This window comes from Calypte anna, chromosome 8 (assembly GCF_003957555.1).
Source record: "Calypte anna isolate BGI_N300 chromosome 8, bCalAnn1_v1.p, whole genome shotgun sequence".
In the NCBI taxonomy this organism is placed as follows: Eukaryota; Metazoa; Chordata; class Aves; order Apodiformes; family Trochilidae; genus Calypte; species Calypte anna.
The window spans coordinates 8,252,193-8,277,534 of record NC_044254.1 but is presented as its reverse complement, the minus strand read 5'-3'; the positions used below and the strand labels follow the sequence as shown (position 1 = coordinate 8,277,534).

The following is a 25,342-nucleotide window of genomic DNA, read 5'->3' as shown; positions in this document are numbered from 1 at the left end:
TTCACATGTGTTTAACTGATAAGCTTTGTACCTTTATTTTGTTAACTTCTCAAAATTTAAGTGATGTAACTGTTACTTTGTTCCCTGGAAAAGAGTTACATGGCACCCTTTCTAATGACAGGTTTATTAATAGAGTAAATCATCAGTTATTTTAAGTTAGTTCAGGCCTAGTGAAGCTAGGATGGTGTTGGTGTAAAAGAAAACAATCCTGATACATGCCAGTCATAGTCATTCTTACTGGTTAAATATGTTATGTAGTATAAACCATCTTACAATTACAGAGTGCTTTAAAGGTATCTGATTCCCCACTGAATATAAATCCTCTGGAAGGACACTGCTTATGATTCCATGTAACATTGTTTAGTCCCCAAAGGCCTTAGCCTGGATGAACCCATCAAGAGGTACTAAAATTTTTCAGTATTGGCCTGAAAAAAAGATGTGTGGAAATGTGGGGCTCTCCATTTCCCCTTTTGGAATCCTCATTGCCTAGAAAACTTAAGCTTTATTCTGAAAGCAGAAACATGATGAAAGCTTCTTTTGCCTTCAGTCAGTCTGGGTTTTGGCTGTTTTTTTGGTGTAATTTTGGATTCATTTGTTTTGGGATTTTTTGTGATTTTGGGGATTTTTTTTGTTTGTTTTTTTTAAATTTCTTTCAATCCTCCCCTGTGGAACACTGTTAATAAGAGCAATTGGCTAATCCATAGTGTGTACAGATTTTTCTAAAACTGGCTGCAGTCACAGGTGGGTGAGAATTGCTACTTTCACTCCCAACGTTGGGACCAGATTGATTGAGGAAGCTGATCCTCAGTGGGTTGGTCCTGGTGGCTCAGGTCTGTGATCAGATTAATAGAATGGGAGAAATTATTGTACATCAGCTATCTGTGTAACTTCGTGTAAGTCATCTTACCTTCAACTGTTTTGTTTCCAGAGAGCATTTTTTTTTTGTTATTCCTCTGTGCTTCCTCAGTAGTTTGTGTGCCACCAAGTTTCTTGAACCCCAGCCTATTTATCTATTGCTTACTGCTCTGGAGTGAATAGATGTAGTAATTTTGCAGTACTCAGGTGTGATCATGTTTTTTCCTTTCAGCACTGGCTACTGAGTATATTCATTCTCAGATGTTACCTGAACACATTCACTAGAGGAGGAAACAGAAGAGAATGGGAAACCATGAGAAATTTGCCTAATTCAGTGTCTTGCTTGTGTTCTGCAGGAGGTCTCAGTCCAGAGGCTTTGTGTGGATATTTGCTCTCTTTTGGGAATACAGTTCCTTGTCTGACAAGCTTACTGTCTTGAGTTAAATATATTTTAATATACAGCTTCAAAATGCCAAGCAAGAAAGGCTATCAGAAGAGCATTCAGAACCAAACCTGGAGTTAATGATGTCTGCATTGCAGTGGGGATGATGTTATCAGGAACTATGTCCTGCAGAATGGTGTTTGAGATCCATTCTAGTTCTAGAGACAGAGCATGTCTGGGACATCTGCTGTTAGCTCTGCCATACAGTGTGGCTGGTTATAGAAGCTAGGTATGGCAAGTTGGCAAGCCTTACACATATTGTCACTCATGCTTCCGTGGTTAGGAACAGTTATTTTGTTGTCATTTTTGCTGCAAAGTTAAAAACAGAAAGGAAAACAACAATTTCCCTTGTCTAATAAAGATTTTGGTAGAAACTGTGAACATCTAATACAGGCTTATGCAGTGAATGTTAACCAGCAACTCTATGTGCCAAGATTTTAAATATTCTATGCTCTGCAAATGTTTTAGTAGTTGGTACTTTAAACAATAATTCATTTTTTTCCACTTTTTTGTTTATTCAGTGCACCGATGCCTTATCTAATTGGCGTCCACTTAAGCTTAATAGAGGTAAGTTTACTATATATTTCTGTGAACTAGTAAACATGAGGTGTGTGCCATAAATGATTGTTTCAGTGGCAGTGCTTCAGAAAATCATCTGGGTTTTAGCATGCAGAATACAAAATTTAAGCTTCAGATGCTTTACAAAGTAAAAAATGATGCTCTTTGAAACCTTGCTTTTGAAGTGCTTTATGGAGACATAGCAGTGCTACACCTTGATCTGTTTCTGTGTCTAAAAGCTCAATGATAGCTTTTTTCCTGCTTTTTTTAAGTGGTGCAGCAACAGATTTTCCCAATAATAAGAACAGTTAAAATTTATTTTGGAGTTGATGTCAATCAGAATTCAGCATCATTCTGATTTCCTGGATCATTTATATTCCTGTCCCTCTGTAAATCCCAGCCTAACATTATCCTTTAAGAGTCATAACTATTAACTTAGAAATTACAATTTTTTTGCCAAAAAAACAAGACATAGCCGTTTCAGATCTGAAAATACAACAAAAAATAAGAATTTGCCTAAATGGTAAGTAATAGCTGTGTCATAAAGACCTTTGCTTCTTTCCTAACCATTCAATGGCACCATTAAGCCCACAAGTGTAGTTTGATTATCATGCAGAGTAGATAATTGATTTGGGAGCTTTATTTGATTTACACTTCTGCTAAAGCAGTTCCTAAGGATCAATTCACATTTGCAAAGCTGATGAAGTAGGCTCTCCCCAGGTCTGAGCTACTAACACTTTTGTGTTTTCAAAAATGAGCCTCTCATCACACTTCTTATCTAGGCATAGCCTTTTGTTCTCTCAAATCGAGGTTTTATGATCTGCATACACTGATCCTCATATCTTGACTAAGATCTTTTTCCTTATTCCATCAGAAAACAGTGGAACAGAAAGGCTTGCTCTGAAAAAGAAGTCACTCAATTCTTTCTGGAATTACTTCCTGGACCACACTATTATGTATTATTGTAGGACTATACAGAAAATCCTGAAAGGAACAAATCATTCAATTCTTAGCTGCTGCTCAGTCCCATTGATGAAAGATTGTTTCATCCATTCTTCTTTAAGACTAGTAGCCATCACATGCCAGGGACTTATATTAAATTAGTAATTACTTCTTTTTCTCTGTTTTTCATCTGATTTAATGATTAAGATCCTATCTTCTACAAATATGAGAAAATGAAACTGTTACAATATATGTATAGTTGCTTATATTTAACTGTTATGTGTAAATCTTGGCTTTCAATAATTCATTTCTTGAATGTGCTTGTATTTCAGATTAGTAACATAACCTTATTGTTTGATTAAGAAGTGTTTTTAAAGATAATCTAAATCCCGTGTCTAATCCACAAATCCTAGATGTAAAGCTCACAGTGTTGTCATTGCCATTATTGTCCTGTGTAAAGTCATTGTTTGTAATCTAGCACATCAGAATAAAAATGCACTTTTGGAGTATACCATTCTAAAATACTTTTTCACTTTTTTTTTTTTCCTCTTAACAGAGGGTAAAAAATAGGTCACTGGAGGATGTGGTTTTGCTAAATGTGGACACAAACACTCTAGAAACTCCTTTTAATGACCTTAGCAACCTACCTGGTGAAGTGGTACGTCTCACAGCTATTTCATTCTTTCTTATATAGATGCACGAATTACTAGTATTTATTTCTGCTTGGTTTTGCTAACTGCTATAAATGGTATAAGGGGGTGAAAATCACCAAGTGTAGACCCCTGGATTTGAGATTTTTACCTTTTTGACAGTTGAGGAGATGTTGAATGGAACATCATATTCCTGATTGTAAAAGTAGGCTCATAATTAGAAAGCTGCTGCATTCATTAGGCATAGCTGCTTTAAACGCAAGAGTCTCTTCATCTTATCTTAATCATTATATTACAAAGTAGGCATTTCTGTCTGCCTTGTGGCATGTCTTGTAAAAAAATGAGAGAGTTTTTGAAGGCAAGAAGAAGAAGGGGGCCAATTATCGGCTTCTGCTTCCCTGCCACCTGCCAGCGCTTTCCTTTTAATTAATGATCTGATGGCACTGGTCAATATAATAAGAAATACTTGTACAGTTGGGGTCAGAAAATTCAGGCTTTGATCTTCTTCAACTTTCTGAAACATTTATTTGTTTTCTCTAAATTATTTCAGTTTTATTTTAATCTCTTCTATCCTGCTGAGGGCTGCGTGAATGAAAACCTCTACTGTTTGTCATTTGCTTTGGCAGAGCAAAGACTGCTTACTTAGAATTCTATTTGTAAATTAAACTGCAAACCCAGTTTGTCATAAAAGACATCTGATCCTTTTGAAATGACGAAAACTGTCTTTTGTCTGTAAAGAATGATAAATTAAGTGCCAGTTCTTTCTGGACTTTGATCTTGCAGAGGGTGTTTTCCCCCTCCTTTTTTTTTTTTTATTATTGCCTATAGGGGATCATATCCTGTATATCATTTAAAATAGTCACCAAATTCATTTGCCTTGTTTTTCCCTATAGAGATCTAAAAGAATATAATTGTGAAACCACTGTTTTGATTATTTAGTTGTGGATGCTCCAACTATCACAAATGGTTGTCAGCACAAAGAATTTTGTCTCAAAATGTGAAATCAAAAAGTTACATTTCCTGAAACTGTAATGATAAAAACAAACCGTTTTAATCAAAGGAAGGCACTGAAGTGACATCCTATTATCTTTTGGTTTTTGTTGCTAATTTGTATATATTTGGTACAATAGAAATCAAACTTTTGATGTTCACATTTATGTCAGTTCCCTTTGATTTTAATGAAGTTAGAATATAGACTTTTTACAGATTACTTGGTCAGTCTTTCATTTGACTTAGTGTCAACTGCAGTTCAGAAATGTATGAGGCTATAAAAATTATCATGTTTTGTGATTTTTACATTAGTGTATGAAAATGTATAGATACACATATATGCATGGATATACAGTAATTTTGACTGTACCAAATTGTTAAAGTATATAACAAGTTAAGTAAAAAATGAGTAATTTTCTACTGTGTCAGTAATTTTAATTGCCCTTGCATTCAATGAATAAGGTTGAGCTTATAGTGTCATGGAGATACATACTTGTCAAATTATAGCTACAAGTAGAATTGAGAATTAGGCGTCATTGTCTGTAATATACTGGAATTGTAGCTTGACATACTAAAACAGTAAAAATGGATGTTTTTGCAATGAGGGTGACTTACCATATATTTTACAGATGCATATCAAAGTGATCTCTGAGTGCGTAGGGTAGGATGAGGAAAATAAGGATACTTTATATTTTTAGAAGCATATTCTTCCCCAGGAGGTATGAATGTTACAATTATTAATGTTAATGAAGGTTATCCAAGTGTACAGGCTTATAGAGTGGACTTTTAATTATTTCATTCCTTATTTGGTGTAAAACAAAACAGAACAACTGTATTTTTTGCAAGCTACACTTGCAGAATTTGGGAATTTTATACTGAAGCTTTAATTTGAATATTCCCATCTCCTACTTTACTACAAGCTGTAAAGCCCTTTAATTAACACAGTTTCATGGAAAACATAGAATTATAGCTGGATAACCTGGAAACAAAAGGCACGGAGAATATCTGTGTTTGACTCATAAAATGTCAAAATGCTTGTCCATCCTTAAGCAGTCATGAGGGGCAGTGCAACTGCTAATATCTCAGTTACAAAGCATAAGGCACAGAATGCCAGGGTAAACTTAAAACCTGGAAGTATCAAAGATACTTAGATATGTGAAACATTTTAGCCTAAATAAATAAGCCTCATAAGCATGTGTATGAAGGTAGTAAAACTTCTGATGAAAAACCACTAGTTCTTCTGACTGGTGTTTACAATAAAATGATGAACTGAAAATATAAAAGACATTCTAGTCTTGCTGTTCCTTTCAAAAATTGATCCCAGGCTGTGTAACAGCTTAACAAAAGAAATGCACTGATTTCAAAGAGTTTTCTGTAACTGTTTCTTGTGTCCAAAGGAAATTGAATAATTACTTTCTTGATCAATAAGCTTGATGATGTCCTCACAGCACAGGTATTTAATAGTTTACCCATGTATAAGTAATATGTCTATTAAAATGCTGTGATTGTGAAGTTTTTTCATGATAAATTGAAGATTGAAAAAAACATTATTATATAGCATTGTCTAATAAACTGTATAATAAATTAACTGAGATTTAAAAGCTTTTAAAAATAATTCAGTTAAGCATTTAAATTATAGTTACAGGCTAGATGACTTTCTATGCATGTGAACTCTATTATTCTGTCAGACTGACCAGTGGTCTTGACTGTGCAAAGGTCAGTGGTCACAGTTGTCCTGAATTACCAGTCCTTTTTTCATGTGGACCCTCTGCTGCGTTGCATGCTGTAATCTTCTTAATGGCTTCATTCCAATATTCACACATAATATTTTAGATTTATTGACTGTTAGAAATACTACCATGCCAGTAGCAGTTCCGCTACTCCTAAGGTATTTAAAATTGGAAAAATAAATCAGTGCAAGTCTTCCAGGAATCCTTTGTTTTCTTAGAGAGGGGGAAACCCCCTCTTTTTCCTCTCTCCTGACAACAACACTTGTTTTTAAATTTCATCATTTCACTGTGAATTTGTGTATTATTTCTATTTAAAAAAGGTAGCTATTTCTGTGAAGATAATTTCCTAATACAGTAATACTTCAGCCACCGCTTTAATAATGTAAGATATTAAACAAAGAACATTTGTAATGTGTATAAATTTGGGGAGACCAGAGAGGCAAATTTATAAACTTTGGGCCTGATCCTGCAATATGTGCTTGCAGTCAGCTCTGACAAAAAGACTACTCCCTTGAAATGTGAACACTTACACAAAAAAAGCTTAGAGGACTGAAGGGAATCACATTTAGCAGCCAAGTCTTAATGACTTCTCCATAGGCTAAGGAGAACTTCTATAAATATGAGCTTCAAAAAATAGTAGACCTTGAAGGTTTTTAGCATCCTCTGTAGTCATTATTTATTGTTAATTGTAAAATCTAGAGAGCTGCTGAAAGATGCACAGCCTTGGTAGTGTGTAGTGCCTGCACGCAATGATGTAGTACAGAATCTAAATGGGTCTTTAGAGTTTTAGTTTTGAGGTTTCTAAAGTCACAGGATTTTAACACTGGAAACTGTGTGTGTGAACATTACTGTTCTAAAAGTAGCATTTGAAAAGCAGGCTGTAATTCATGTAGAAAATTAAACAGCTACTTTATAAGACAATTACTCTAAGTGCAAATTGTTTCTGAAAATAGAATGATTAATAGTATTCCAAAGAAGTTATGGTCAACACGTAACAATGAAATTTAAATTTTTTATTTTTTTTATTCAAATAGCATAATTTATTATGCTTTCCCATCAGAAACAGCCAACTACCAATATACTTTAGAAACTCAGGGCACTTAGCACTGTTTGTAGTCTTATGGGTCAACTGTTTATTTTGAATAAAGTCTTAGAGTTGAGATTCTGTTAAACATCAATATAGTTTTAGAAGCTAGAATGTGAGATTGAAAGCTACAACTAGTCTGAAAATAATTGCATTTAGGTAGTTGGTTTCATCTAAATGATTATAATTAAAATACTGAAAGGTTATCTAAGTTGTCTGAATCCTGCAGGTGTATAAAATATCAACTATGTAGAAGCACTTTCATTAATAATATTTTAATAATGTCACATTCCACTTTGTTGTAAGGTTTTCTGTTTTGTTTCTCTTTGTCATCTTATCTCACTTTCTCCCTGCTGAGAGAGGGCTTATTTTATAATGACTTGATCTTATGGAGAGCACCAAAAAGTAATTTGGGAGATAACAACTGTCACTGATACCAGGGAAATACACAGACATCTTTTTTTTCAGATATCTAATAGTCACTGGGAATCCCAGAACATCTTGGTTGACAAATGTTTCGAATACTTCTAGTAAACTAATGCTTACCTTTATGCTTAAGCAGGAGCAAGGGCTTTGATTAGTAGGCTTATAATTTTATTCACTTATTTTTAAATTTTATGTACAGTTCTAGTCTTTTTCCTTACATAGATCATAAAAAGATATTAATCATACTTTGTTTCTGAGCTGATAATGATATTAGTAATCTTAGGACATAGGGTGACTATTTAAAAAATAATGCTTTATATTTTTAATGAACAACACACTTAATGTCTATATTTCTAGATATACATACTCATGAAAGAAAAATCACATGTCAATCTCATGACTTCCTAAATCTCTGAAAAACTATTTTACTGATATGAAGCTTCCTGAGGCTCTGATTGCTCTTCATGGGTAACGTTTAGCATTCTGATGAAGTTGCCTTCCTATGAGAAGCTGTTGCTAGGAGAAGATAAAACCAGTTTTCTTCTAATGGAAATTAATATTATAATTTCTGAAATGGATCACTAGTACTTCCAGAAATAAATTTTAACGGCATTCCCTGCAGTTGTATGGGGTTTTTTTGTTGGGTTGTTTTATTTTTTTTTTCCAGTTCTTTATTTTTAAACTTTGTGAAAGGCTATTTCTGCAAGAAAAGACATGCAAAGAGGGGGAGAAAGAAGGGTTTGCCATTCTTAGTCATAAATGGATTAAAGGAGGAGGAAAACATTTTAATAAAGATGCTACTTGGTATTTTTTTGGCTTGGTGCCAGAATTGTGTATTTTGTTTGAAATTGTAAGAGCTCTTAATGATATCACCCAAAGGGGTTTCACACTTCCTTGGTTTTAGGTTCATGGATCTAAACAATCACCACCCTGCTATGCACCAAGGCCTTCCAAGTAGTTAAAAGCACCCGGTTGTTATTTGCACCTACTGAACTGCCTGTATTAACTACTTTATCTCTCTCTCTTTGATTAAACTCTGGAACTGAAAGAATTTGCTGGCAACCTACCCAAATGTGCAGCTTGGGTTTGCCATTGCTCAGTGGTGGGATGAGCCTTGAGAAAGCACTGTCCTTTGGCATGAATGCTGACCTCCCCTTGAAGAGAACCTGGGCAGGTCTCAAGGGCTCTTCAGGAGTGCTTCAGCCAGGTTGTGACATTTGGGAAATCATAGTTGTGCCCCACATGACCTCTGCAAGCTTTTTCTGAAGAGCACTCTGCTCCTTGTGCTTTTGCAGAATAATCTATTAGCGCTTTTCCTGCCTTTTAGCAAAGCCTCCTGAGAAAAGGAGAAGTTGGAGGAACTTCCTTTGAACTCCAATGTAGCCTTTTTTTGAGGCTAGAACTCCCTCCAGGAGGATGGCAGCACAAAAAATGTGCGTCTGACACACTTTTGTGCTAGAGAACCCGCCTTCAGAATGCCAGCCCATTGGGATGTACTTAATAATGTTGAACTAATACTGTGCTGATCCTGCAGTGAACCAGGAGGTTTGTTGCTTTCTGTTATTCTTTTTAACATGTTTTTGCCTAAAGCATCCTGTTTATCAATTCATGTTAGGCTACACAGGGCCTGCTGCAACTGAGAAAATCAGAAGCTACTATGTTCCTTCAAATCCCCCTTTGTCCTGTAATTCCTCTGCTCGACGTCATCTTTATCCCTTTCTTCTCTGACCCTTTCTTATCCTCTGCCTTTATTTCCCCAAACTCATCAGGTGTAGTTTAGAATCATGTAGATTTAAAAGAATATAGAGAATTTTCCACCTGTTCTCTCCCTTTTATTTAGATATTTTGTCTGTCATGACAGGAGCAACATTTTAAGGTTGATAAATCGTCTTTTGACGTCATGGTACTGCTTTTGTTTTAATGAAACTGAGCATATTGATGAGCATGTTTCCTTTTAAACAAAGGATGTGTACGTTAATTTTTCCTGCATCAAATAAAATTAATTTATAAAAACTTCAATGTAATCATACAGTGCAGAAACAACCAAAACTAAAAAAAAAAAAAAAATCCCCCCAAAACAAACCCAAAATATGCATTTAGTTTTTCAACCTTGAACTGCTTAACTCAGGCTTGTACTTTTTCTTTTGAGGAGAAAACTTAAATGAGCCTTGGTGTATGCTTTCCATGGGCTAAACGAATCAGGTGCTAAACTTTTATCTAGATCTATGGAGCTTGGATATAAATTGAAAAGATCACAGCTATGGGGAAAAGACCTATACTGTAAAGGCCTTTCTGCATAGATTATGAACATCATAACTCAAAAATGTTTTTATTTTTTTATTTCAAAACTTATAGTTATAATTGGACCCAATGGGGGTCTCTCTCTTTGATCAGATCACAGTAACTGTGACTTTACACTGGAAAATGTCACTACTGTGAAGGTTTATCACCTGTAGAGATGGTCTTTTCTCTGATGCCGGGCTCAGTTCTCATTAGCATTATTCAAAGTTTAGTTGTTAATTAGGTTGACACTTCAATTACAATCATCATCTACAAGAGCAGTCAGGACTGCTTGTGTAAAGAAACAGAAAGATACTTATTCTTTCTCATCTTTTTTAAGAATGAAAAGTTGTTTGGTGATAGCTTGTGTTTATATGTTCTGTGTAAAGAGAACTCTAAATGCTACTTTGGGGTTTTTTAGTGACTTAGGTATTGCTTGGGTACACTGCAATTCAGACAGATGTAAAATCTGTAGACAGATGTATTCAATGTAATTAAAGTTGACTTACTTATCCAGATATACTTCATGCTGAAAATTAGTAAGGATTGATATATATATATATTGATTATAAGTGAGTGTAATATCTTTAAAGAATACGTAATAATTCCAGAATTACATTATTTTTTTCCAAAGTATCCCCAGGGAGGGGTCATCTAAATTATTATTTCTAATTTTTTTTCCAGTTCTATGTAATCAATTACTGTTTGTCAAGTAAGAAAAGACCCCTGTTTCTTTTTTTATTTTTTAGGACAATTCTAAAGAGAGAGTGTCACTGAATTTACACAAACTTTTCTCAACTCTTTGACAGTGGTAGCAGCTACTCCCATGGTGCATGAGAAATTTTGTAAAATAGTAATTTGACTTAAAAAAGGTATAAATCCCTAAAACTGAACAGTAATGACCTTTAGTAGTCCTTAAAAATAAGCCTTCATAGCATAAATAAAAAGTGTCCAACTGTCTTCACTCGAAACAGGTAGGTGCATGTTAGGATTGAGAAATAATAATCTGCTGAAAAGTGGCTCACATTCAGTTTACTGTAAAATAATTAAGCTTATTTATGTCAAGAGGCCTTGGGAAAAAAAGAGAACATAAACCAATTTGCATTAGCACTCTACTGTCGTCCCCTGCTTTCATTTCAATTAACAGACCAGCAGGTGCTCTTTGCAGTTAAAAAGATAAGCTATCAAGGAGGAGGATGAATTTTTGGCTGACCTGGAGACACCATGGTTTGCCTGCTGATTTGGTTCATACCTCGCTGTACCAATTTCTGAGGTGTTAATTTAACTGTTCCACTCTGTCATGCAGGTCTCGGCCTTGAAAAATAAACTGAAAAAGCAGTCTACAGCTACGGGGGATGGAGTAGCCAAGGCCTTTCTGCGGGCACAGGCAGCACTGTTTGGATCCTATAGAGATGCACTAAGATACAAACCAGTAAGGCTGTTTCTTCATTTCTTTTTTTTCCCTTCATTTGTAAAAGTACAGTCTCATTCTGTGAAAGAAGAGTATGAAATATCCCAGTCTGAAAGCTTTCAAGAAAATGCTGGAAATCTTACTCTATGCTAAGGATGCACTGGTAATTTAGAAGGCAGTGCTACCTGCTGATGGGTTGTTGTACTGAAAAAATAAATTCTTATCCAATACTTATCTCTTATATAATTCATTTAGGATAAAATCAGATTGGATTAATGAAGCTACTTACAGCTCACCTGGTTTAATGTGGTCAATAACTGAAGAAGCTCTGCCTTTCAGTCTCCATCATTTTTTTTACTGTTCTGATCCAGAGACTTTGCCATGTTTGAGGCCACAAACTTTTGATTTCCTAGCAGAAGCCAGATATGATGCATCTCTTCTATTATATACTTATATTGATTCCACTGATAATTTAGGAAAAATGAAACCCTATCTTATTCCATCAGAACTCCAGAATTTGTATTTCTGATGTTTTCTCTTGACTGTGTAGATGAATGTGTTATAGGCTTTCATCCTTGCTGGTTTATGAAGGTGGCACATATTGAATCTGTTACAGATAAATTCATTTATCAGAGACAACTGAGAGATTCATTTCCTCAGTCACTCCAGATTCTTTTCCTATGATAATTGCAAACGACTTATAGTAGTTCCATTTGATGAAATGAATTAAGATGACTTGGGCTGAATTAGAGGAGAAGGGAGGTGTATTCTGTTGATAGTATTATGAGGTATTCCTAGATGGAAATGAAAAGGATAGTTATTAATTCTAGGTGGGGCCTTTTCCTAGCAAACATGAAAATACCATATGTGACAAGTTCTTGCTTCCATTCAAGAGGTTCTCTTGGAGGTAGTCCTGTTTGCTGTGAGCATTTTACATGCTAGCTGTCTGTGCCACTGACAGCAATTGTTCCAGACATGAGAAGTAACCCATGCAGAAATTAAGTGGTTCAAGGGTTTTACTTCAAATATTTGTGTTTAACAGGCATTACAGTTTTCTTATGATATTGAAATGACTGTGCCTGTTTTCAAAATTGCTAGACTTCAGGGTAGTACTGGCTTTGTTTAAACAATAAAACAGATAGTTGGCATTTATTCCATAGCAGCACTACATGCCATTGCTTCAGGAGGGCTTATCTGATTTCTCCCTCAGTCGAAAGGTGAGGGCATTGGTCTGTGCCAACTCATGGCAGCTTGCAGTAAGAACTGTTAATTCAAAAATCGTCTCAGTCCACATTCAATACATGCAAGCACAATGATGTCAGTCTGGTGGATATCCTTATCTATGTTCTGACTGGAAATAAGCTCCAGTCAGTCCTTTATTTTGCTAAGAGTGCTGAACTGAATATACAACTTCTTTAGCATTCTGGTTAGCATCTCTGTTGAAATGAGCCCCTGATTTCCGTTTTTTTTTTTTTCCCAGTGCATTTCTTTGGCATATCTCAGATACCCACATTTGCACTGTCCTGGAAGTACTGTACCATGCAGCATTTCAACTGGGAAACATTTGTCAAAGTAACCTTTGTGGTCTTCCTGCATTATTTTCTTTTGCAGCTTTTTTGGAGGGGGATTTTTTTTGTCTCCACTGATTGCATGTAAGCGAAGATATTTATGAAACCATTGTGGCCTGATGGTTTGGTTTTGTCTTTTTTAAAAAAATACGTTATTTCAGAATGTCTTAACAGGCAGATGTCTGCTGGCAAGTACCCACATATCTTGGATTGACATCAACTTGTCCAAAGACAAAGAATATTAAAAAAAAAAAAGTAACTGTTATTTTGAGCTGTGTTCACATTGTTTTAATTAATTTTAGTACTTTATATAATTTTTATTTATTAGAAACTGAATTTGATCTGATTTAGTAGAAACTAATAGGAGCTATCCCATAATTGTTCAGCTAATTTATTTTGCAGTAGCCTTTTGAGCTCAATTTAATGCATTTTGAATTAAGAAATTCAAAACCACTTCTCAGGGGTCTCAAAACTTGTGAATTGCTATTGCAAAGAAAATACTACCTTCTGTTTGAAAGTCTATGGCACTTTATCTAATAAGGAAATCTAAACCACAGCTATGGACTTAATATAAATTCTTTCAGGAGCTCACACAGCATTAAGTAGAAAATATGTAGGGGTTATACTTAAATAAGAATATTTTCTAAATATATTTGAAGTACTTCTGCTTGTAAATCAGCTTGTCCTGTTTTCAGAATTAAGAACTGAGAAGTTTTGGGCTACCATTTTTGGATCAGGAACATCCTGATGAAAAATAAAATCATGTGTTTAGATAGTTATCAATTGCTTGTAAATTCAAAAAATACACTTAAGCGAACTATTTCTTGCAGCAGTGTGTTCTGTGTGATTTTAACTTGAAACAACTGTCATTAATATTCACTTTGAGTAAAGAACAGCTTTGATAGTGTCTGTACTCATCCAACACTTCTCTTCGCTCCAAACGCTGTTCATCACACTGAACACTCATTCTGTGCAACTGTTTGTTTTCAGCACAGGACAGATTCTCCTCCATGTAGCAATATGTCTTGAATAAACGTCTAGCAATTATTGAAAAAAAAAAAAAAAAAAAGAAAAAAAGAAAAAAAAGGAAAGAGATTGATGAAAGGGAAAATGGGCAGCTTCAGGGGTCTTGGAAGGAATTCATGGGATTCCAAAGGACCATATGGAAAATTTGACTACTCTAATACAGACAGAGAATATGACATGTAATAGATAAAGGTGATTGTATTTTTGTGTGTAATAACTGATAATAACAATCTTAATCCTGCAGAAATTTCTAAGAAAAGTTGTTTTTCTGGTTCCATCAGGATACTGAATTAACATTGTCAGTAGGCAAATTGTTATAATGGACAGAAATATTTTTTGTAATTTTGTAATATGCCACACTTCACATCAGTAAATATTGCATAATAAATGCAGATCTGTAGAGGAAAACTGTACAGTTGGTGCTAACGACCTGCCATCCACACAGTGTGCATTTCTAGCTTTATTGTGGTTCTTATTTTAGCTTGGTCCTGAATACTGAATACTCATGAATAGCTGGAGCTCATTTTCTGCTTTAGTTTAATCCAGAAAGAATCCAATTAATGCATGGTAGATGGGGATGATTGAAAAAATTCTCTTATCATGGTTGCAAAATTTTGTTAGGCAAGAGGAAAAGAATATAAAACAGATATTCATCTTTATTTACTTCACTGGCACTTGATAAATGACCGAAAAGTAACTCAGAACAAAATTAACATCTATGGAATAGTGAATGAGAATGTTTTAGTATTTGGTCCCATTCACATGGAGGACTGCAATAGATTCTGATAGGGTAAAGTGCTGGTATAGGGTTTTTGGGGTTTAGGTTTCTGATAGGGTTTTTGGGGTGATGTGGTTGGGGGTGTCTCCAGCAGTGGCAGTGAGACCATTCAAACTGCTTTGCTATCAGGAGCCCAGCACTCACCCAGCCAGCAGCTGGATATGAGCCATGGTATCTTATGCAACATCCATCATCACAGGTTTGATCACAAGAGCCTAATCCTGCTGAGGCTTTGCAGTGATGGGTGTTGTGGCATCAGTGCTTCCTATACCATGGCAATGCACATACATACCCAGATTATGTTTACCTTAAGTGGTCACAGCTTAGCCTTGACCCTTTTGTTGTTCCTATTTTCTTCAGGTAGTCTAGCATTTGGATATGGTTTTTTTTTGTGGAATAAGATTGCACTTTCCATGTTTCAGATTTGTATGTATAGCTGGGAGTTAGATACAAAGTTGTTACACAGTTGTGCAGTTTGTTTATTCAAAATAGTATAAAGTTGTTGATCATAAGAGATCACTTTCAATATCATGATACTCTTAGGCAGTAACCATCAGGAAGACAGATATGTGTGATTCTTAATTTATTTTTTAATGTAATTCATAGCAAACCAAATACATTTCAAATGTATTTCAAACAAATCTTACTTTATGACACATCATTTAAAAGGTTACAGCATGTAAGCAACAGTAAGTTATTTACTATCTTTAAAAAATTGTCTTCAAGAAGTAGCTAACAAAAGATTAAGCTGTTGAAAAAAAGACATCATGTCTTTTGGGGAAAAAGTTCTCAAAGCTCTGAAATTACAAAAAAGAAATAATCCCAGATAACTTTAAATTATGATGGTTATAATATCAATCAGAAATTAGGAAATCAAGAGCAAAGGCTAATGGCTTGCTCTGGAATGCTCAGTAGTAGGAGTTCATGGGCTCATCAGCACACCAGGGGAGCTAAGATAACTTCCAGCTTGAAGATAGCACAACCTGTCAGACCTCACTTTATTTGAATTCTAACTGGAGAGGTTTGGACCTGTGTTGACACTTTTATGGAAGGGACATTGGCTCTCTGGCAGATGCAGGTATCGTGTTCAATATACAAGAAAGCAAATTACTGCAATTATATCTTATATTAGGAAAAAATGGGTATTTTGAGATGCAGAATGCACCTGAATTACTTGAGAATTACTTGAGAATTAATCATTACTTATAATTGAGTTCCAAAACAAAACCTTTAGAGCAGAGGCATCTCTTGCAGTGGCATTGACTTGTTTACATAAAGAGTACAGAAACAGAGAGAGTAATGAAATGCTAGAAAATTGTCTGTGTTTAAATCCAGAACTGCTCTGTGTAATATTTCTTAATTGTGACTGTAAGAAATATTTTAGCACATCCTAATGTTTGGGTACATTGCCAGAAATCTGCAAATTTTGCAGAAATTAATTTGTAATTTAAAATGGCATCTTCCTAAGTAGAATCATAAGTTCTGCTCAGTAATACATCCTGGCCTTTATCTCTGAATGCCATGACAGATGAAATTTCAGCTTTGTACTTCCTTTATTTAAAAAAAAAAAAACAAACAAAAAAATGTTAATATTGAAACCGAATTTGTGTTTAAAGTTTTGGATTAAAAAAAAAAAAGGATTATAAAAGACCAAAGAGACGTTGAGTCTCTATGTAATAAGCAAGAGCTACTTGGTGAAATAATATTAATTGTAACAGTAGTTCAGGTCTTCTCTTGCTAGCGAGATATGAATGTTTTCTGAAATAAAGAATTAAAATCTTTGTACTTCTTGATCAAATTAGGTAGCAATAGATTTAGAAAGCACAAGCAAATCTAATCTAGATTATTTTCCCTTTTAAAATGATCACGCTGTTTTAGCTCACTGTTTTCATGTTCCCATGAGGTCTGTATAAATAGGCTGCCTAAAATGGGGATGTAGATTGAAGTAAGAAATTCCTGCTGTGTGTGGCAAGCTATGAAAGGGGAAGAAAATTCCGTAGCAACTGTTGTTAAAAGGATGGATATCTTGTTTGGGCATGGGTTGTTTGGTCTGAGTATTAGCTGTCTACTTTTCACCAGAGAGTCCCCACTGGGTTTCAATCGAACTTGTTTTGAAAGTACGTTGTAGATCAATATGACAGGGGCCATTTGATGGTTTAGTAGTTAAGGATCAGTGGAGCATTCCTCCAAAACTCAGTTTCTAAAGGTACCCAGATGTATTTGCAGAAATGAGAATGTTATAATCTTGTATTAAAGCTTCTAGAGCTGCTTTTGTTTATATCGATTCAATAATTTATTTTTAGAATATCAATTCAAAAAGCTTTGTGTTTAGAGTAATAATCTCTGAAGATTTGTACAAGTTTTGTTTGGAAAAGAATATTCTTGCACAGAGTCTTGAAAAAAATAAAAGAGCTGGGAGTTAATTCGATTATTTAATGCAATTTCAGTAAAGTTACAGCATAAACCCTGAGAAAACTTCAATGTGGAAAACAGGTTTCAACAGATTTTTCATTTTTTTGTGCTGAACAAGTTGGAGCTTTAAACACACTCAAATTTTCAGTACAACCTTGCTGTCAGTAGGTTCAGATAACATAGATGAAGTTTGGGTGTGAAATCTTTATAGAGCTAAATAAATTTTCAGCTATGGAATAGCTTTGGTTATTATGGCTCCTGACTGTTCTGATAAGGAAACAGATGTACCAATGCACGAGTGCTTACTAAATATCTGAAGCATCCAGTGATAAAAGAAAATATTTAGGAAAGTATTACATCCATGAACTAAAAACTAATGTTGAACTACCATTTCCTGGCATTCTGTCCCATGGCTCGGCCAGAAGTGCCATCAAATAAAACTATCTGACTGCTCACTCTTCCCAGGCTGGTGTGAAAAAGAGGAGCATGCCTGTTTTCTGTTCTGCTGGGAGGAGATAACTTCTCCTTTTTCTCTTTCATCTTTCCCAAGACTCTGGGACAGTGCCAGGGGAGGAGATTTTATTTTTTGAAATAGTGTATTTTGAAAATACTGTTATGTCAGCTTAGTCCTAGATTCAATACTTCATAGCATTTCATGAGCCATCCTCTGGTCAGTTCTGCACTTCCACAAATCCTCTGTATTTCCAGAAAAAAAATTCTGTGTGTAAGAACACAAGCAATTATTTAATTATTTTATTTATTTTTATATATATATATAAATAAATAAAATAATTATATATATATATATAAAATAATTATATAAATATATAAATATATAAATATATATTATATATATTTTTATATATAAATATATATAAATTAAATAATTAAAGAATTATATTTATTGTAAAACAAACAAACAAATAAATAAATAAATAAAATAAGGAGTTGTTACAGTTTGTTGCCCTGAAATTTTTGGAAGAATGACAGAACTGAGAAGAGAGTCCACCCTCAGGAACACTATGTCTTGTACCACCATATCTCACTGGAGACTATTTCATTTGTTTTGATGGCACTTTGAATTTGCAAAGTAGCTTGGGGTCATCTTCTTAAGACAAGAGTCCTTAGGAGCTCAAGGATAGCTAATGCAAAGTGGGTCAGGAAGGCAGTGCTATTTAAAGTACCACAAACATTTCAAGCTCTTTGGCAGATCCAGCATGTCCTGCATCTGTACAGTGTTCAACATTTATCTTGGGGTAAGTAGCAGGTGGAGTAACTCATGTGCTTCTGCAGCTTTGATTGACACAGTGCTACATATTGTCCTGAGATGGGTTTGCATATCACAGCATTCCAGCTGCTCTGCAAAAGGGGAAAATTTATGTTAGGTACATGTATAGCTTCTATTCATCCAGTGTTTTCTTTTCTAAAGTCAGAGATTCTGTAAAGAAGTAAAGATTTAAAACTAAAGCTAAGCATGAACTTTAGGACTTTGCTGAGTAGGATTGGACCCCTTAAAAGAGAGACTTAAAAAGAGTGAGGCTTTTGGTAGTAGAAGATTAGGACTTTATAATGACATCACAGTATTTTTACTGCAACATTTTCTTGCATCATTTTTGAACCATTTTTAAAGAAAATACAAGGTGTAAAAAGCAATTGAGAGTAATTTCAGCCCATTCATCTGGAGAGAGCAATGTGTGATATTCCAGAAGCAAATTCAGACAGAATGAGAGGAAAATGCATGAAGGAGCAGAAAGCTGTGATTACAGGGGCATAAATAAATTTGTCTTTTAAGTGACCAACAGTTAGAGCTATTGTGAAGGTCAATATAGCAGCTGTCTGATCTTTTTTCTTTTGAATGGCTGAGGTATCTTTTATTCTGTTGTGGGACTGCATATGCAGTTTTTGGGTAGTGAAATATTCTATGATAGACTTATGTAGTGAAATGAGGCAACCAGGTGCCACTGACTTAGATGGGGCAGCTTGTTGGATTCCAGATTGTTTGTCTTTGACAACTTTGGTAATTGTTTGGTGTACTTGGGTGAGAGGCCTTCTGGCTTTCTGATGAAATTTCTTGAGGTATGTTGATCACTACACAAAGCCTGTACTGCACCTATGTAGTTAAGGCAAACAGCTTCAAGTATTTATCATGAAGTATTGACAGAATAACCAAATTGCAGAGAATGCTCATCAGAAATGTCCAGTGGACTTTGCACACTGATACCAACAAATTTTACTGAAATTAGGGAGTAACATAGGAGGCAATCTGATTGTTTATAAATAATCTTGTTAGTATCTTTTGCTGTTTTCAGTAGTAGTTCTCCTAGCAAACACACTTTCAATGAGTAGTTCATCATCTTTCATTATCAAATGTACTGGTGTAGGGATTTTGATAACTCTAGATTATATGCTTCTCCCATGTTAGGGAAATACATTTCATTTTATTAAATGCTAATCTCATCTGTTCAGTCTTTCTCCATAGCAATTTTCCAAAATGTTTGTAGTTTTTGTTTTGAGTAAAATTTAAATGGATGTGTATTTCAGTAATTTCCTATTAAGTCAGTAGTTTTGGTAGAATAAAGATAGAAATAATTTGGTGGAGATACATGGTTTTGGACTGAATTAGTGTTTTGATTTACTACTATTCCTGGTGTAGCATGCCAGGAAATCAGAGTAATCTAGAACAATAATGCATGTTAAATTATTTGAAGAGTGGACCAGCTCTTCCTCAAAACTTGAACCACTTCCCTGAAATTTTAAATGAAGAATCTATAAAGGTAACAAAAAGAAGCGACTGTAAACCGCATACTTTTTTCTTGCAATCTGTGTTTTGTAGACTGAGCTCATAAACCAGAGGTTCAATTGCAATGTGTATTTTCACAGCTGCTGAAATATTCCACGAAGATTTTGGACTTTTGCTTTCATTGTTACCTTTGTCTCTTTAATTGGATGTGTGTTTATCAAGATTGCTTGAAAGGCAATATTTGTATTTATTGGCTACTAATACATAAATTCATTTGTAATGATTTTTTTGTACTCTAGCTGCAATCTAACTTTTTATGTTTAAATTTTTTAGGGAGAGCCCATAACTTTCTGTGAGACTAGTTTTGTGAAGCATCGTTCCAGTACTACTAAGCAGTTCCTGGAAACAGCTGTTAATCTTCAACTGTTTAAACAGGTATGAGACCCATGTTTAATGATTTTCTCTTAAAACATATCCATATTTAAATACATTTTCCTTTCTGTCAGCTTATGAAACTCTGGGGTAAAGTATAAGTGCAAGTACTTTGTGTACAAAAAGTCATCCCAGTTTTGTTGCATTTTAAAATCTTCAGTTATAGTTAAAAAGAGTGGCTGGAAGGAGGTGGAACTCAAGAAAGAAAATAACCCCAGGGTGCAGAGCCAATGCAGCATCTCTGAGCCAGTCAGTGACTCATCTGAGCAAGATAAATCATGGATCTTCCAGCTAGAATGTTGAACTTCATTTTCATCTCTCTTGGCCCTTGACCAAAGAACCTAAACAACATAGTGCTTACTTAAATTGGACTTCAAGGCCTTTTTTTTTTTTCTCAAGGACTTATTTTTTTTTAATAAACTGGATACCTACTGTAATTGCAGTTTTCATTGCTAGGCACACAGAGAATGTTACGAACCCAAGCTGTAAGGTGGCCCGAAGACCCATTCTAGCTGATCTCTTAATGCAGATTTTGAACTAACAGAGAACAAGTTGTTGAATATCTGGTACATCTCAATAATAGTTTTACTACAGTCTTTGAAATTATTTTTTTCTTTGATTTTATTCTGTCTTTTTTCTCTGTTTTCATCACATAAGCCCATTGCATCAAAAGGGTGTTAAGAAACTTATGACTAGATTTTTAGGAAAATTAAGTAAAATTGGAATGAAATCAGAGGACCCATAAAAGAATATATTTGCCTGCAAATATCTGGAATGATTGAGGCATGGGAGTTCATGTTTAAATAATGTGGTGGACTTCTTTGAAGATATACTGACATGATAGATAAGGGAAATTCATTATATGTAGAATCTAATTTTCAAAAAACACTTAGCGCTAATCAGAGAGTGGTGTCTAAAATAAAGATTTATGCAAGGATGATAGTTTGTAGAAGTCCTGTGAAAATAGCTTTCCCCTAATTATGTGAAAGATAAGGAAATACTGATCCAAAAACTGGGCTCCTTTCAATTTACTGTTTTATTTTATACAATAAAGTTGTAAATAAAAATGTAGGCTAATATAGAAGAAATCTGAAACCTTCTGAAGTAGCCAGAACATATGAATAAAATGGAAAGAAGTAACAGAGTAAATAGTGTTTACACTTTGTGTATCTCAGTGTGATAAGCTAGAAAGGAACTTTCTTCAGAGAAAGCTGCCTACAAGCAATGTTTCTCAGTTGTTGCTGCACTGCTACTACTAAAAGTAACATCTTCAGCTGTAAGAAGAATTTTAAACTTACTGAAAGAAATGGGCTTGTCAGTGTGGCTGTGTACTTACCCCTTACATTTTAATATGTGTTCAAATAAACATAATCAGCTTACAGCTTGTTTATAGCTTGTTTTAAATTTATTTCACCTAAAGGAAATAAGGTATTTTTGAGGATTAGGAAATAGTAATAATTTTGATCATGTGTGAGGTTTAATAGTAGTAGCAGGTTTTTTTCATTTCTAGTTTCTCTTATGGAGGTTACTCCTCCTTTTTCAGCTAATCTTCAGCCCAGCTGCATCTTCTCCAATTTTTTCCACTGACAAATGAGCTGTGTTCAAAGGTTTTTGCGTTCAAAAAGACTAAACTGTATTTTATTCTGTTATGGAAAACTGTTTAAGCAGAAAACTTTTCTTAGAAGCAGCCTTAAACCCAGACCAAGCAGAAATTAGGCACTCTTAACTGAACTCTTTTTGCCATAACTGATAAGTTTTATGCTTGCCTTTTTATAAAATCCTTCCTTTATTATTTTTCCTTTGTAGATTTTGAATCTTCTCCCATTTTCCCCTACATCAAAACATATTAAGTTCTCTGATCTAACCATTCTCTTAATTTTGGTAGTTGCACCAAAGCACCAGGAAATCACTGTCAGAATTAATTCTTTGTACTGCTTCCATTCAGAATATTTTATTCTTCAACATCATCTGTTTTTACTTTGTATTGCATTTTGATGTGCTTTCCACTAATGATATCCCCAAATGTATTGGCACGTGCCAGTCTGTTGCACCAAGAGCATTAACTAAATAAGTAACTAACCTGTAAATAAGATCAATTCCAATACTTACCCATAAATACCATGACGGGTGACACTTCCAGACTGATGCTTTTCATGACAAACTGTTGTTACCTCCTTTTGGGACCAGTCCTCATTCAATCTCAAGTTCAGCTTCTTCAGTTTTATTTCACCAAGTATTTTGAGGCATATCCAAGAGGCTTTTCTATGGCATAGTTAATTTGCATTTTTTTATCTAGAAAATAATTGTCAAAGAATCTGAGATATCTCTCAAATGGGATGTCTTTCATTTACTCATTTACTATTACCCCTGCCCCCAATCTATTTGTAAGTCCTGATCAAATTATTTAGGGCAAATTGAGAGACCACCACTTACCACAACCTTTGTTTTTTACATAACAGTACTGTTATTTTTCACTTCAACTGTGTTTACCTTGATAGATTCATAAAAGATTTTCTAATTCCAGATATATATCCTTGTTTCCTCAGAATTGTGAGTCAGAGATGAATCTAAGGGGTTTTGACTTGAATTTTACTTCTTGGGTATAATAATGTCCATTTCTGTATTTCATTTTTCTTAACATTTACAGTTCTATTCTCTTATTCAGCATCATAGTATTTACTGAAAATTGATGCAGGGTATTTTTGTTCAGGACCATGCCTACATTACCTTTTAGCCTCAAACCAATCTCTTGAACTTATAAACTATGGAGATGTGTTTTAAATCAGGTTGATAACTTCACATCTTTGGAAGTTGAAAGGACTATTTATATTGCTCTGAAACAGAATGCACCAAACTGTTAATTTATTTTTTCCCCAGAAATGATAAAAATAATTCATGACAATCACTGTGATGTAGATCACAACTATGGGGACATGTGAAGTTCAGTTAGATGTAATTTGCCAACTTTAGCTTTCTAAAGATGTTTTCTTTAGTTTTCTAAAGGTTTCTGCTCTGAATAGATTTAGTTATAAAAACTCTGGTTATAGTTATTCTTAAGCTGTTAGTATATTGAAGCATATGTAATATTTTTCTTAAAGAAAATAACTATTATTTGTATATTAAGTATTCCTATTTCACAATGAAATATTCTGCATATGCCAGTTTTTTCTTCAGAAGAAGTGTTTGTTCTCTTAGACTGCAAACTTACTTTACTTGTTTTCTTGCTGGAGTTTTTTCCACATCTTTGATATCTGTGCTATTATGTTTGCCATTTAATTGTTAGCTTTTTATAAACCTTAGAAAGGGGTCCCCTTTAAATAGGTCAACATGGAATGTAGCTGATCTTTATTTCAGTCTGCAAACATAAGCAATTAATAGTTGCATCTTACATGTCAAATACTTCTGATGAGTGTCCAGGGAAAATATGAATTAATTCTTAGCACTAGCATGAAGCCTAATGCTAGACTATCCCAATAAATAATGTAATTGTATAAGTAATGTACTGGGCAACGTTTACTGGGATTTGTTCCTAAAATGGTGGAAAGTACTAACTAGAAAAAATAAATAATTAATTAGGGCTTAAAGACTCTTAAGTCTGAAAATTTCACATTTCATTTATAAGCCTTAGGAGCTGAGCTCTCTTTGTGCAAGCTGCTGAGCTGTTGTTGTGTGGAAATCACTTTTATGATATTTTCTTTGCTCCTACCAATGTTTTAATTTTAGTAATGAGTGAACTGACTTGGAATTCTAACTCCTGGCTAATGAAATTATTGGATTTAGCTCAAAACCATAATCTCGCCTCCTCAACCTCCCTTTATCACCTGTGCAGCATTATCTTCTGAAGTGGACATGGTCTATGTTTTGGTTTTAGAATTCAAAATAATTTAAGAATTATGCTAGAGGAGGAAATCATGAAATATATTTGTGTTTGACCTTCTATTCTTTTCATGTAGCAGTTTAAGTGCAACCATTAAGAGTAAATTATTGAAAATTATTAACTGCTGCTACTGCTACTAATACTTATAATTTCACTTAAATAATGTCTCCCATTCCTTTTTTTTTCTGCTAAAAGTTATTTGTCAGTATTTATATAAAAACTCAGCTGAAGTGATCCTCTAAAAACTGAAATTCAGTCAATATCTCAGCCTTCTGTTGATAGAATTTTACCAAATGATGAGTATGTGCATAAATCATATGTTAGTTTATAGTATGGAATGAATCATAATTTTCCCAAGAGAGATAATGTTATACAGTTCAAAGGCTGGGGATGGGAGGATGGAGTCAGTTGTTTGGTTTTAGGTTTGTTTTTGTTTTTTTTTTTTTCTGGTTTGTGGGGTTTTTGGTTGGTTGGTTGGTTGGTTGGTTTTTGTATTGTTTTTTCTCACTGTGAAATAGTCCAGTGATCCTCTGACCATGTACCAAACTATTGGGAAAAAAGCCAGCCTGAAGTAAAAATAAAATATAAGAAGGAATTTAGGCAAGAAAGAGAAGGAAATGCTTACCTTATTCTTGCTACTGGAATTTTTGGGCTCTGAGAATGTAATTTGTTTCATGTCACTGTCCTGTTCACTGGCAAGCCTCAGATTGTCACTGACATTCTTTGGATAATCTTTGTTAAAGTATGATACAGCCAAATAATTAATTTTGGTTAGTTCCTCTGTACTGTTTGGGGCCAGTGAATAACTCAATGCTTGCTAGATTATGAAGAATTTATAACTAGAAAAGTGCTTTCTCACTTTATCTCTCTGACTTGAGTTACCCTTTTCAAAACAAGAGGGAGGGGTTGCTTCTTGAAAGGATTTTAAACCTTTAAGAGTGCACTCACTGTACTTTGAAGCCCAGTAATTCTTGAAAAGAATGTATGCATTCCTTCTGAAAGGTTTTATTGCTAATTATCTTTGACTTTTTCTGATGTATTTCAGTCTTTCTCTGTACACTTAGATGTGGACGCAAATCCCTGTGTTCCTGCTGCTGTAACATCAGCCTAAGGACAACTTTACAGTCTACATCTGTAGATG

General features: G+C 34.5%; 1 protein-coding gene across 1 annotated transcript in view; it reads left to right on the top strand.

Moving 5' to 3' along the window:
• DENND1B (DENN domain containing 1B) overlaps positions 1-25,342 on the top strand; it is a 149,083-nt gene that overhangs the window by 97,921 nt on the left and 25,820 nt on the right. The window contains exons 12-15 of the mRNA XM_030455220.1: positions 1,819-1,864; positions 3,354-3,455; positions 11,264-11,389; positions 20,226-20,327. Of these exons, the coding sequence (XP_030311080.1) occupies positions 1,819-1,864; positions 3,354-3,455; positions 11,264-11,389; positions 20,226-20,327 (376 nt within the window). The remainder of the gene's footprint in view (positions 1-1,818; positions 1,865-3,353; positions 3,456-11,263; positions 11,390-20,225; positions 20,328-25,342) is intronic.